This window comes from Sceloporus undulatus, chromosome 2 (genome assembly GCF_019175285.1).
Source record: "Sceloporus undulatus isolate JIND9_A2432 ecotype Alabama chromosome 2, SceUnd_v1.1, whole genome shotgun sequence".
NCBI lineage: Eukaryota > Metazoa > Chordata > Lepidosauria > Squamata > Phrynosomatidae > Sceloporus > Sceloporus undulatus.
The window spans coordinates 13908347-13921561 of NC_056523.1; the positions used below are offsets into that span (position 1 = coordinate 13908347).

At 42.3% G+C, this 13215-nt stretch overlaps 2 protein-coding genes across 2 annotated transcripts in view; one reads left to right on the forward strand and one right to left on the reverse strand.

The window, feature by feature from the left end:
• The window catches only part of LOC121921927 (zinc finger protein 436-like), a 17044-nt gene extending 3835 nt beyond the window's left edge, over nucleotides 1-13209 (forward strand). Inside the window, exons 2-6 of the mRNA XM_042450671.1 lie at nucleotides 3333-3406; nucleotides 4039-4165; nucleotides 6597-6676; nucleotides 7465-7591; nucleotides 10489-13209. Coding sequence (XP_042306605.1) covers nucleotides 3333-3406; nucleotides 4039-4165; nucleotides 6597-6676; nucleotides 7465-7591; nucleotides 10489-11804 — 1724 coding nt within the window. The 3' untranslated portion in view covers nucleotides 11805-13209. The remainder of the gene's footprint in view (nucleotides 1-3332; nucleotides 3407-4038; nucleotides 4166-6596; nucleotides 6677-7464; nucleotides 7592-10488) is intronic.
• LOC121923794 (zinc finger protein 157-like) overlaps nucleotides 13175-13215 on the reverse strand; it is a 30903-nt gene continuing 30862 nt past the window's right edge. The window contains exon 7 of the mRNA XM_042454581.1: nucleotides 13175-13191. Within this exon, the coding sequence (XP_042310515.1) occupies nucleotides 13175-13191 (17 nt within the window). The remainder of the gene's footprint in view (nucleotides 13192-13215) is intronic.

The window sequence follows — 13215 nt, forward strand, 5'->3', positions numbered from 1 at the left end:
AGGGCTCCGACGGCGGCAGCGGGCCTCTGGGAGGCCCGTTGCCGTCGCTGGGGCTCTCCAGGAGGGCTCTGACAGCGGCAGCGGGCCCCAGGGAGGCCAGTTGCCATCGCAGGGGCCCTCCAGGAGGGCTCCGACGGCGACAGCGGGTCCCTGGGAGGCCAGTTGCCGTCGCTGGGGCTCTCCAGGAGGGCTCTGACAGCGGCAGCGGGCCCCAGGGAGGCCAGTTGCCATCGCAGGGGCCCTCCAGGAGGGCTCCGACAGCGACAAGCGGGTCCCTGGGAGGCCAGTTGCCGTCGCTGAGGCTCTCCAGGAGGGCTCCTGCGATGGCAGCGGGCCTCCCAGAGGCCCGTTGCCTTTGTGGGGTCCTCAGGAGGGCTCCGGCGGCGTTGTGCGGGCCTCTGTGGAGGCCCGTTTCCTTTGCTGGGGCACTCCAGGAGGGCTCCGACGGCCACAGCGGGCCCTGGGAGGCCAGTTCGCGTCGCAGGGGCCTTTCAGGAGGGTCCGGCGGTGGCAGCAAGGCCACTGGGAGGGCCATTTGCCGTCGCAGGGGCCCTTCAGGAGGGCTCCGAGGCGGCAGCAGGCCCCTGGGAGGCCAGTTGCCGTTGCTGGGGCCAGGAGGGTCCGACGGTGACAGCGGGTCCCTGGGAGGCCAGTTGCCGTCGGGGGCTCTCCAGGAGGGCTCCTGCGATGGCAGCGGGCCTCCCAGAGGCCTGTTGCCTTTGCTGGGGTCCTCCGGAGGGCTCCGGCGGGGGGCGGGCTCTGGGGCCAGTTGCGCTCGGGGCCTCCGGGGTCCGGCGGTGGCGGGGCTTGGGAGGCCATTTGCCGTTGCTGGGGCGCTCCAGGAGGGCTCTGGCGACGGCAGCGGGCCTCTGGCGTCAGGGGCTGGCAAAGATGTGGAGGTCCCGCCAGCTCTTTCCCGGCCTCTGACAGGGCCTGGGGCCCGTCAGGGGCCGGCAAAGAGAGGTGGCCTGGCCCTGGTGGTGGAAGCTCCGCCCCAAAAGGTGGACATGAGAGGTGGAGGCTCCGCCCCTGGCATGCGGCCCCACCCCGGGGTGGAAGCCCACCCCCCAGCTTCGGCCCCCAGTTGTCTGAGGGACAGCAACCCGGCCTGGCTCAAAAAGGTTGCCTACCCTGCCCTAAGATTCCTAAGTAATCTCTCAGGTTAAAAAAATAGCCTTTTTATTTGCAGTTTTTCCATGTGGGTCCTTTGCCCCTAACCCCAGTGAATGTGGAGGGCCCACTGTATTTTTTGTTGATGTTGTTAATTGCCTTCAGGTTGACTTCAAGCCATGGTGATCCTATGTGAGAGACTTCCAAGTCACAGTTCTGCGCAGGTCTTGCAGATACATGGCCATGGCTTCCTTGATTGAGCCAGTCTACCTGTATTGCGGTTCTCCTCTTTACCTACTGCCTTCTACTTGACTAAGCATTATTGCCTCTTTGGTGAGTCATGTCTTCTCATGTCCAGAGTAAATACTTGGCTTTTAGGAGCAATTGGCTTTTAGGGAGTGCATGTGTGTATTGTGTGCCTTGAAGTAATTTCCAACTTATGGTGATCCTAAGGCGAACCTATCATGAGTTTTTCTTGAACATTTGTTCAGATGAGATTTGCCATTGCCATCTCCTGAAGCTGAGAGCATGTGACTTGCCCAAGGTCACCCAGCAAATTTCATGGCTGAGCAGGGAATCAAACTCACGGACTCCAGAATCATAGTCCAACACTCAAATTGTGTCTGTCCACCTGGAATGAGGTCTTCCTCTTTTCCAGTCCAGGTTCTACCGTATATACTTGACTATAAGTCGACCTCACATATATGTCGAGGGCAGGTTTTGGGGGCAAAATTATGGATTTTGACATGATCCTTGGATATGTCAAAGGTAAAACTTAGAGACATGCAACAAAGGATTATTCTAAATGATGAAGCAAAGGAAAACAATGCCAAAGAACCTAAAAAAATACGGCAGGCATAACTGTTTTGGGACACACTAAACTAAAGGCTGGATGGAAGAGAGAGTAGAGAGAGGTCAGTGCTTCCAGGACAGATTCCACTTTTGCTTTCACCAGGGGAATGGTTCCCTTTTTCATAAGAGTTAAAGTATAGTATTTACATTGACCCATGGATAAGTCATCCTAAGTTTTTTGGGTCAATTTTTTGACTAAAATTTCTAGATTGGGGGCAAATTAGCTTACTTGCTAATTAGCTTACTTGCTGTTCACCACTATGATCTTTGGAATAGCGGTATATAAATAAAACAAATTATTTATTATTATTATAATGTTGTACTTCGGACATATCATGAGATGACATTTCACTAGAAAAACAATAATTGTTGGTAATCCTAAAATGTAAAGATATACAACTGAGTAGGAAACTTAGAATAGCCCAAGCCATTGTATTCCCTATTACCATGTATAGATGTGAGAGCTGGACAGTTAAGAAAGCGGATAGGGGGGAAATCAATCCATTTGAGATGTGGTGCTGGAGAAGAGTGCTGTGGATATCATGGACAGCTTTAAAACACACACAGACACAGAGAGAGAGAGAGAGAGAGAGAAAATGGTCTTAGAACAGGTCAACCATGAAATTCTCCCAGGAAGCCAAGATGACTAAAACTAGGCTATTGCATTTTGGTCACTTCATGAAAACGCACAACTCGTGGGAAAAAAACAATATACTGGGAACGGTGTAGAGTAAAGCCGCATGCTAGATGGATAGACTATCAAGGAGGTCCCAGGTATCAATTTATAGGAACTAAGAGCAGAGGACCAGAGTCTTGGAAATGTCTCTTCCATGGGGTCGCCAGGGTCAAGATCGACTTGTGAACAGTTAAGAACAACAAATAATTTTATCCATCTTGATTGTATGTATTTGTCAGTTTGCTTTACAATATATTGTATGGGTTTTACTATCTAGGCAGTTCGTTTTATAATTGGATTGCATTTTTTCTAATTGTATTGTTCCTTCCTCCCTCTATGCGTGTTTATGCTTACCCGCACACATATACCACACACATACATATACACACATATACCTTAGATTTATCCCTTTGGCATGGCTGGCTGTTTTTGTTAATTGTCGTTCTTTTACATTGTAAGCACCATGTACACTGATGGTGCCATGTAAATAGATGATGATGATGATGATGATGATGATGATGATGATGATGATGATGGGAAAGAGTTAAAAGCTAATCTCAAGCTTGTTGAGAACTTTAATACCTTCTTTAAGACCTGGTGGGCTCTGGGAGAAATGGTGGCAGATCAGATGAGGAACCTTTACAGGCCATACCTTCCCCAAATGTCAGAGTCCACATTGTTTATGCCTCCACAGGTATAATGGCATCAGCATCTGGATCATCTATTTCTAATGGGAAAGTGGAAAGCATCACCATGCAGACACCTCAGGTAAGGGAAGCATAATCAGAGACAAGAAGGGGAAACCTTTGCTGTCTCCCACTGTGCTGAGAGTTCAAGTTCTGAAATTAATAATAATAATAATGGCAGTAGCAGCTGTAATTATCACCTTTTCCCTCACAAAAACTTATATTTTTCAAATTAAAAATAAAGCAGCATACTTGATAGTATAAAATTAAATTTTCTACCAGAAATAATATGTCACTATTAGCAAAATGCCTACAGATAATAACATCATAGGTATTTTGCTAATATTGAAAAGTCAGCCTCCAATAAAACAAATCCTCTTTACTTTACATTTGTAGCCATATATTAACTTGTAGTTAGTGAATCATTATGCTTTTCTGGTATGAACTTGATTCAAGAAGATCAAAATTTAATTTATTTTAATTTATGCTGGATGATTCTAATGCGCCCAATGTTTATATGATAAACAGTATTTGATCAGTGTTTATCAGTGATTGTACACTGTTTAAATGACTGTATGTGTTTTAATCTATGTTGTACCTTGCCTTGAGCCTTGGGGAAAGATAGATAAGAATTATTATTATTATTATTATTATTAAATGAAGAGTTGTTTTTTCCTAATACAGAACATTTCTTTCTTTCTTTCTTTCTTTCAGAAACTGGTGTCCTTTGAAGAGGTAGCTGTCTATTTCACCAAAGGAGAGTGGGATCTTCTGAATCAAAGCCAAAGAATTTTGTACAAGGTTGTCATGTTGGAGAACTATAGGAATGTGAATTTTCTGGGTATGAAATTTTTCCCCATGCATTTTACAAGGGGCAAATGTTTATTCCTGTCTTCTACAGGGAATTGGAGCCTATTAGGGGGATTATCTTCTGGAGATTATTCCCTTAGGATTCTGAGGCATTTGGATGCTGGTATGGGTGGTACAGATGTGGAAGCTTTAATTTACCCATCAAATGTAGAAAGAGCCTGTGAGATTGACTAAAATGATCCCAAGGAAAGGAACCTCTCCTGTTGAGCAACTCTTCCACAGTTCTTTGGTAGAGATTGAGTTTCCTTATCTGAAATTCCAAAAGCCAAAATACTCCAGAACGGGTGGGTGAGATTGCGACACTTTTGCTTTCTGATGGTTTGGTGTACACAAACTTCATTTCGTGAAAACATTATTAAAAATATTCTGTATAAAATTACCTTTATGTTCATAAGACATACATGAAACATAAATTAACTTCATGCTTATACTTGGGAGTATATCACACAGCTTAACTTCCGTCATGCTCCCGTTGCCTAAACATCACTGATCTGCAACGGGACCTTCCTGGTGGGATCGCGGGTGGTGCTACGCTTCCATTTTCGTCTTGGAAGTGTTATTGTGTTTAAAAAGAGGCCCTTTTTTTTAAATAACTGATTAACTCATTATTTAAAAAGGGCCCTTTTTAAAACACTTAAAATAACGCTTCCATGATGAAAACGGAAGCATTCCTCTTTAATAGCGCCATCCGTGATCCCACCAGGAGTCTTCCGTCGCAGATTGGTGACAAATGGGAACATGGCGGAAGGTAAGCTGTGTGATAAATTCCTTGGATCCCATCTACAAGATATCTCATTATGTATGTGCAAATATTCCAAAACCTGGGATCCAAAAGACATATGATTCCAGACATTTCTGACAAGTAATACTCAAGTCTCCATGAATGAAAAGAACACTGTGATGGAAATAACACTTATATGAATTCCAACAATAACATGGTAGAGGTGTTTATTGTTTGGACACTATTGTGGCAGTCAAAGGGTTATTCCAGGGGCCAAATTTAAAGCATGATGGCTCAGCTATTTCAATACTTAGGGCCTAAACATCAGGTCATTTCTAAAATTAAGCAGCTTGAGAGAAATCACAATGTGAAGGGAAGTAACATAGAAAAGTGAAACACAATGAATGTATACATTCATATGTACACAATGAATGGGATTTCATTTTTCTGTTACTTGCCTTCATTCTGCCTAAAACAAGGGAGAAATACCCCCATCACCTAGAGGCATTTGGGGTGGTTGGGGATGAAGAGGGGTGTGAAAAAAATTGCAAAAATAATTGTTGACTTTGAAGAGGGGGCCTTTTACAGGGCATTTGAGAGCCAGTTGTTAAACATGAAAATAGCACTTGAAAGCTGTTTGTGGCCTGTGGCCCACACTTTGCCCACTTTTCCCCTAAATATTCTATACACAAAAAAGTGATGCTTGAAGAAAAGTCCACAAGATCTCATTACTCCAGATATCAAGTGTTTCATTCTTGGCCCAGGACTGTTTCTTAGAACCTGTTTCCGCACTGTGAAGGAAACAAAATGCAATAGTTCCAACAGTTAAAATCTTAAAGTCTGTCCCCCAAAAACAGAAGGAGAATACATAACACACAATAGAGAGAAACTGCCCCACCGTTTTTCTCCACACATAGTTTTTAGTTCTATTCCTTAATTCCAGATGACAGTGACCTATTTTATATATTCATGTATACGTCTAGAAATTTTAATCAAAAAATTGACCCAAAAGACCTGAGTCAACTTATCCATGGTTCAATGTTAGTACTGTGCATTAACTCTTATTTAAAAAGGAAGCATCCTCTGGTGAAAAGCAAGAATGTAATCTGTCCTGGAAGCAGTGACCTCCTCCTTCTACTCACTGATTCATCCAGTCTGAGCACAAACAGTTATGCTTGCTGGAATTTTGTAAGTTCTTTAGCATGATTTCTTCCTGCTTCATCCTTTAGATCTTTTGTTACATACCCCTGAGTTTTACCCTCGCCGTATCCATGGAACGTATGAAAATCCATAAATTTGACTGCAAAAACCTGCCCTCAATTTATTCATGAAATCGACTTATCATCAAGTATATACTCCTCTTCATGTATGTCTCTCTCTTACACCAAGACTTTACAAACACATTAAGGACTGTCCTGTCCTGTCAAGTAGGTCATTGGGGTTATGCAAATTTGCTTCTCTTCAAAAGCTGGACACAGATTCCAGTAGTCAGAATCATGACACCGAGTTGGGCACAGAGAACAAAAGTCTTCTGATCCACATCAGTCTTCTCAATAGGGACCTGAGCGATATAATTTGCCAGTTGCCACCAGACCCAGCTTCTCCTGCTTTAGAGTCCTGAACTACAAGAGCTGTAGGAATCTCTGTGATGGTCTAGTTTATCTGTTTTCTCTCCCCTCAGGCATTATGATGGCAGCACAGGCAGCCTGGGGATCATCATCTTTGGGTAGAGCAGAAAAGGCAGCCTTGAAGCTACCTCAGGTAAGGTAGGGATTGTTGGGGAGAACTGTAGAGGGACTGCCTATATGTCCCCCTCTGTGTTGAAAAGAATATCCCCTAACTTTAATTTTGCTGCTGCGATGTGACTAGGGAGGAATGTTATCATCTTTCTGACATCCTCTGGTGAAAAGCTTCATGTTGAAGTCTTGAATCTGTTAAATAAAAAGGAGAGGGGGGGATGCAGCACTTCCTAACATGTAAGAGCCCTCATAGTGCAGTGGTTAGATGCCTGTGCTGCATCCACTCACTCACAAACTTTACTCTTTGGCAGGGACATTTCTAGTGGGGAGATGTGAAGTGTGTGGACTGCACTGCCTAACACTTCACACTTCCAGTATAAAGCACACCTCCATGCTTCTTAATGGGTAGACTGAGACTCCTGGAGAGAGAAGGTACTGGGAAAGACCCAGTCCACCTGTCTGGAGTCAATGAGGAGGATGGCTAGGACTCTTATCATGTCACAACAAACTCCTTGAGGCCTCTCCTCTTCCCAAATGGTTCCTGGATGCCTTTGAGAGTGGCAAACAAGGCAGGTAGGCCAGAACAACCCCAGACATGGATAGTATCAAATATCCTGGTCGTCTAGCCACCAGCAGCAAGCAGACTGCTTTCTGTTCCATAGCAGCCTGATCCACCCATGAAATCCCATTGGCCTGGTGGTTCCAAACCTTGGAGTGACAGCATGAATTTCTACACTGAGATGATACCAATGCTCTTTGAAAGAGTAGGGAATGTTTGATTAGAGAATTTTTTTCCTTTTTTTTTTCCAGTGGGTGATGTCCTTTGAGGAGGTGGCTGTGTATTTCACCGAGAAGGAATGGGATCTCCTGGATCCAGGCCAGAAAGCTCTCTACAATGAAGTCATGCTGAAGAACTTTGAGACTGTAGTCTTTCTGGGTAAGGATGTATTATCCTTATGAGAGAAATGCTGAAGACGTTTTTTCTGGGATTTCCATGTGTTGTAGGATCAATTTGTATGATGCAGTTTTGTGAGACATTTAACCATCTCTGTCATAGATCCGTGGTGCCACAATAAACAACAATTCCCATGATTCCTTAGGAAAAGCTTGCCCCACATTCTGTGTGTTTATTGTGAGTTCTTTCATGAATAATACATGTCTTCTTATGATGGAAGCTCTTTCCACACTCTGCATTTACATGGTTTTTCAACTGTAGAGGGCTGTTGTTGTTGTTGTTGTTGTTGTTGTTGTTATTATCTGAATCAGAATCAGAGAATTGAAGCATAATCCAGACAAGGCAGCAGCAGTATGAAGGACTTGTTTTGGAGAATTGATTTTCTTTGGGCTTGTATTTGGAGGCTACTCTGCTTCCTAAAGTAGAACATCTCAGACTGACCCATTGTGCCATGAACCAAGGTCAGGTTCCTCCTGACCACCAATGTTTCTTTCTATTGCTGGAACCTCACAAAGAATTGGCAGATGATGGCTTGTGGACTGCTACCAATCCATGAATGAGTAGTACTGGTTTGGAGGATTGATTGAATAATATTTGGAATTAACCATCAAACAGATCTAGATAGCAAAAGATGGACTTAAATACTGGCATATTGATGTAATCACCAGCATCTCTTTTCCTTTAAAAAAACTCCCAAACCAGAACTTATAACTTGGCTGGAAGAAGACCTGTCTGTCCAGAATTCGAAGGAACAGAAATATTGTCAGGTATCTGCTTGTTATGTGATTAGACTTTGTATAGGGTTCTGTGGATTTTTCAGCCTTTGGTTATTCAGTGAATTTAATCTGGTAAAATCGGTAGGGATTCTCAGGCATTTACAACCCAGGATGAATCTGTGCTGCGAAATAATGAGTTTGAGACCACTTAACGCTCACGCTTGATATGATGAAATCCTGGGTTTATAGTTGTTTTGGCACAGAGCTCTCGACAGAGAAGGCTAAATATCTCACAAAGTATAAATCCCAGAATTGCATGACATTGAGTTAAAGCAGTGTCAGTCTGCCTAATTTCTGCGGTTGCGTCGCAGCCCAAGTTAGTCTTTTCTTATCTTGAATTCAAGGATACATCCTTATTTTCTGCTTCTTTTCCTTGATTACTCACTTGCTTCTTAACCTTGAATCCCTATTTACTTGTCTTCATCCTATCTTCATCCTTCCCCATGCAATGTTTTTGGATCACCTCTATCCTCCACCCCACCCCATTTTGTGATGAAAACCATCTCCTTCCAGGTCCACAATTCTGAGTATCTATAGCCTGAGGGATGCTGAGGTCTGGGAGGGGGGAGGACAGAGAAGGAGCATCAATTAAGAGATCTAATGGTGACAGATGTTTCTGTTCATCAATTCAATACCTCCCTGCCCTTTCAAGATAAGATTCAGAAGCTACAGTTGGAATACAATTAATCCTGATTAATCATTGTTGGGGAGACATGTTCCCTTTACTGTTTGGAGGAATGAAGGCATTAATGAAATGAAGACAGCAGTTTGTTTTAACATTATGCTGGTCCTGATGTCCCGCAATTAAGATATAATGGGAAATGTGAAACTTTCCCTTGCATGTCAGATTGTTTCTTCTTCTTCTTATTATTATTATTATTATTATTAGAAGAAGAAAACACCAGTTAAGCAATCATAGAGTCAAACGCTTTTCCTTGATATTCAAAAGAGCTTAATAACCCTGTAGGTTCCACAAAAAATAAACCAACAACAACAACAACTATGCAGCTTCTAAAAATCCTTTTTCTCAACCATGGCTGTCTTTTGCTTTGACTTTATGGTCAACCTCTGACCTTTTCTTGTCATAAGAAATCCTCAGCGTACAGCAAGGTAGCACACACCAGCATGCCCACAATGACATTTTTATGGACAATCTCTGCTTCCCAGTTTGATCTTTCCTTCTTTCCAAAACCTTGCTGTAGTTCTGTTTTTTCTGTCCTTCTCGTTCCATAGTCTTATAGAAGGCAATTCCACAATTGTAGAATAGCTGGCAAAACATATATGTTCCTCTGTGTCAGCTAAAATAAAATATGAATGAAGAACAGTAGAAATAATAGTATATTACAAAAAAAAGATGACTGAAGCTTTGGAATGGGAACAGAGCAAAGATAAGACTCTTGAAAACACTGAAATAAGAGTTAAGATAACTTCAGTTAACAGAACAAATTTAAAAATGTGGAAGATAATAAACAATTTCTTTGTAAATGGAGATAAAGTTCAATAATTATTAAATTATTAAATAATTATTAAATATTATTAAATAATTTTAATTATTATTAAAAACATTATCTACACTTTTTATTTATTAATGAAACTGAAGGAGAAGATAGTGTGGCAAGAGATAACAAGGACCAACATTGATGGAAAAAGGAACTTTTAATTTTAGTTGTATAGGTAATTGTGAAAGATTTTGTGCTGGAGGGGGAAACACTTTCAAGAACAGTGTTTTGCTATGTTAAGACTGTGTTCATTGTCAGTGTCATTGGGAACGTTAGGAATTATGTTATTTTAAATATGTGCAATAAACTTGTTCTAAAAAAGAAATAAGAGTAGAGTAGAAATAAGGGCTCAGTGGTTAAGGGGCTGACTGTGATTGCAAGATTGAGCTGCCATCACTAGTCAAAGCTTCTGAGAACCTAGCAGTTCAAAAGCATGTGAAAATAAATATGAACAACTTTCACTACCTTAAGGTATTTATAAGGTAGCAGAAATAAGGTAGAAAGAGTGGAACTACAGAATTAATTCCTGGTAAGAGCCTAGGAATTTTTTTTTGAAACTGTGACAGGATATCCTTTTTACAAATCTTTTTATCTTCCAAATCAGATCACGATTGGGACAGTGAGAACTACCAGAGGCCATCTCTTGTATCTCTAGAAATTGCTACGCAAGAGTGTGGAGAACAATCTGGAATGAATTTAAAAGGGACTGGAACATTTTGGAGTCATCAGAGAACTGAGAAACCATTGAAAAGTGTGATATGTAGAAATAACTTACATGATACTACATCACTTATACATCAAAGAACTCAAGCAGGGGAGAGGCCATATAAATGCATGACATGTGGAAAGAGCTTCAGTCACAGGTGGGAACTTACGAAGCATCAACGAACTCATACAGGAGAGAAGCCATATAAATGCATGGAGTGTGGAAAATGCTTCAGTCAGAATGGGAACCTTAAGCTGCATCAAAGAACCCATACAAGAGACAAGCCACATAAATGTATGGAGTGTGGAAAGTACTTCAGTCAGAAAGGGAACCTTAAGCAGCATCAAATAATTCATATAGGAGAGAAGCCATATAAATGTATAGTATGTGGAAAGAACTTCAGCAGGAAAGACAACCTTAAGCAGCATCAAAGAACTCACACAGAAGATAGTCCATTTAAATGTATAGTATGTGGAAAGAACTTCATCAGGAAAGACAAACTTAAGCAGCATCAAAGAACTCACACAGAAGATAATCCATTTAAATGTATAGTATGCGGAAAGAACTTCATCAGGAAAGCAAACCTTAAGTGGCATCAAATAGCACACACGGGGGAGAAGCCATATAAATGCATGGAGTGTGGAAAGAGCTTTTATGTGAGATCACACCTTACCACACATCATATGGTTCACACAGGGGAGAAACCATATAAATGCATAGAGTGTGGGAAATGCTATAGTGCTAAGAGAAATCTCACAAGGCATGAAAGAATTCACAGTGAGCAGAAACTAGATAAATATATGGAATGTGTAAAAAGTTTCAACCAGAAGGGACACTTTAAGGTGCATGAAAGAAGTCATGTGAAGCAGAAATTATATAAATGCATGGAATGTGGTAAGAGCCTCAGTGATGCTGGGTCACTTACTAGACATGAAAGAATTCATACAGGTGAGAAACCATATAAATGTATTGAATGTGGAAAGGGCTTCAATCAGAGTTCAGACTGTATTAAACATCAAAGAACACATAGTGGAGAGAAACCATACAGATGCATACAATGTGGAAAAAGCTTCAGTACTAAGGTAAGACTTACTTGCCATGGAAGAACTCATACAGGAGAGAAGCCATATAAATGCATGGAGTGTGGAAAGTGCTTCAGTCAGAAAGGGAACCTTAAGAAGCATCAAACAACTCATATGGGAGAGAAGCCATAAAAATGTATAGTATGTGGAAAGAACTTCAGCAGGAAAGACAGCCTTAAGCAGCATCAAAGAACACACACAAAAGATAATTCATTTAAATGTATAGTATGTGGAAAGAACTTCATCAGGAAAGCGAGCCTTAAGTGGCATCAGATAACTCACACGGTAGAGAAGCCATATTCTGTCGGTCTGCCGTCCACCCCATGGCCTACCAGACTCCCTGGCCGAGCTGAAACAACTGGTCTCAGAGCTGCTGTTGGAGTCTCCCAGGCTTCTTGTGCTGGGGGACCTCAACATCCCCTTCAAGGCCGGCTCACAAGAACTAACAGGTGCAGCTCGGGAGTTCATGGCTTCCATGACTACCATGGGCTTCTCCCGATTAGTCTCGGGTCTGACACATTGTGCAGGTAATACACTCAATGTGGTCTTTAGTACAGATCAGGGAAATCCATGGGCAGAGGTCCTGGGGACTTCTGCTCTGTCATGGACAGACCATTTCCTAGTCAAGGTGCGCCTTAAGGCAACCACCCAACTTCCCCCTGGGGGTGGAGGACCTATTAGAATGGTCTGTTCGAAGGCAGATGGAAGCCTTAGAGGGATTTATGGTTGGATCAGATGGCGATTCTGTTGATGCCCTAATGGATATCTGGGACAATGACCTTACCAGGGCTATAGACAGCATCGCTCCCGAGCTTCTGGCCCACTCCTAATAGAAAAGCCTGGTATACAGAAGATCTTCGGAAAATGAAGTGGGCCCTGCAACGACTAGAGCACTCCTGGTGGAGACATCAGCACCTATCCAACAAGACACTCCATCTTACCATGGAAGAACTCATACAGGTGAGAAACCGTCTAAATGCATGGAATGTGGAAGGACATTCAGTCAGAAATCATACCTTAAGGTGCATCGGAGAACTCATACAGGAGATACTCCATATAGCTGCATGGTATGTTTAAAGACCTTTGGTACGAAGCCAAACTGTATTTCACATTAAAGAACTCACACAGGGGAAAAACCATATAAATGCATGGAATGTGGGAAAAGCTTTAGTCAGAAAGGATCCCTATGGGACCACGAAATAATTCACAAGGAGGAGAAGCCATATAAATGTATGGAATGTGGAAAGAGCTTCATTGACAGTTCAAAGCTTAATATACATCACAGAATTCACACTGGAGAGAAACCATACGAAGGCATGGAGTGTGGGCAGAGCTTCAATCGGAAAGGACACTTGAGGGTGCATAAAAAAATTCACACAGGGGAAAGACCATATGAATGCCTGAATGTGGAAAGCAATTCATTCAGAAAGCTGGACTTACCCAGCACCAAGTAAGTTATACAGGGGAGAAACCATATACATGCATGGATTGTGGTAAGGGCTTTAGTAATAAAGGGTACCTTAAAGAGCATCAAAGAATTCAT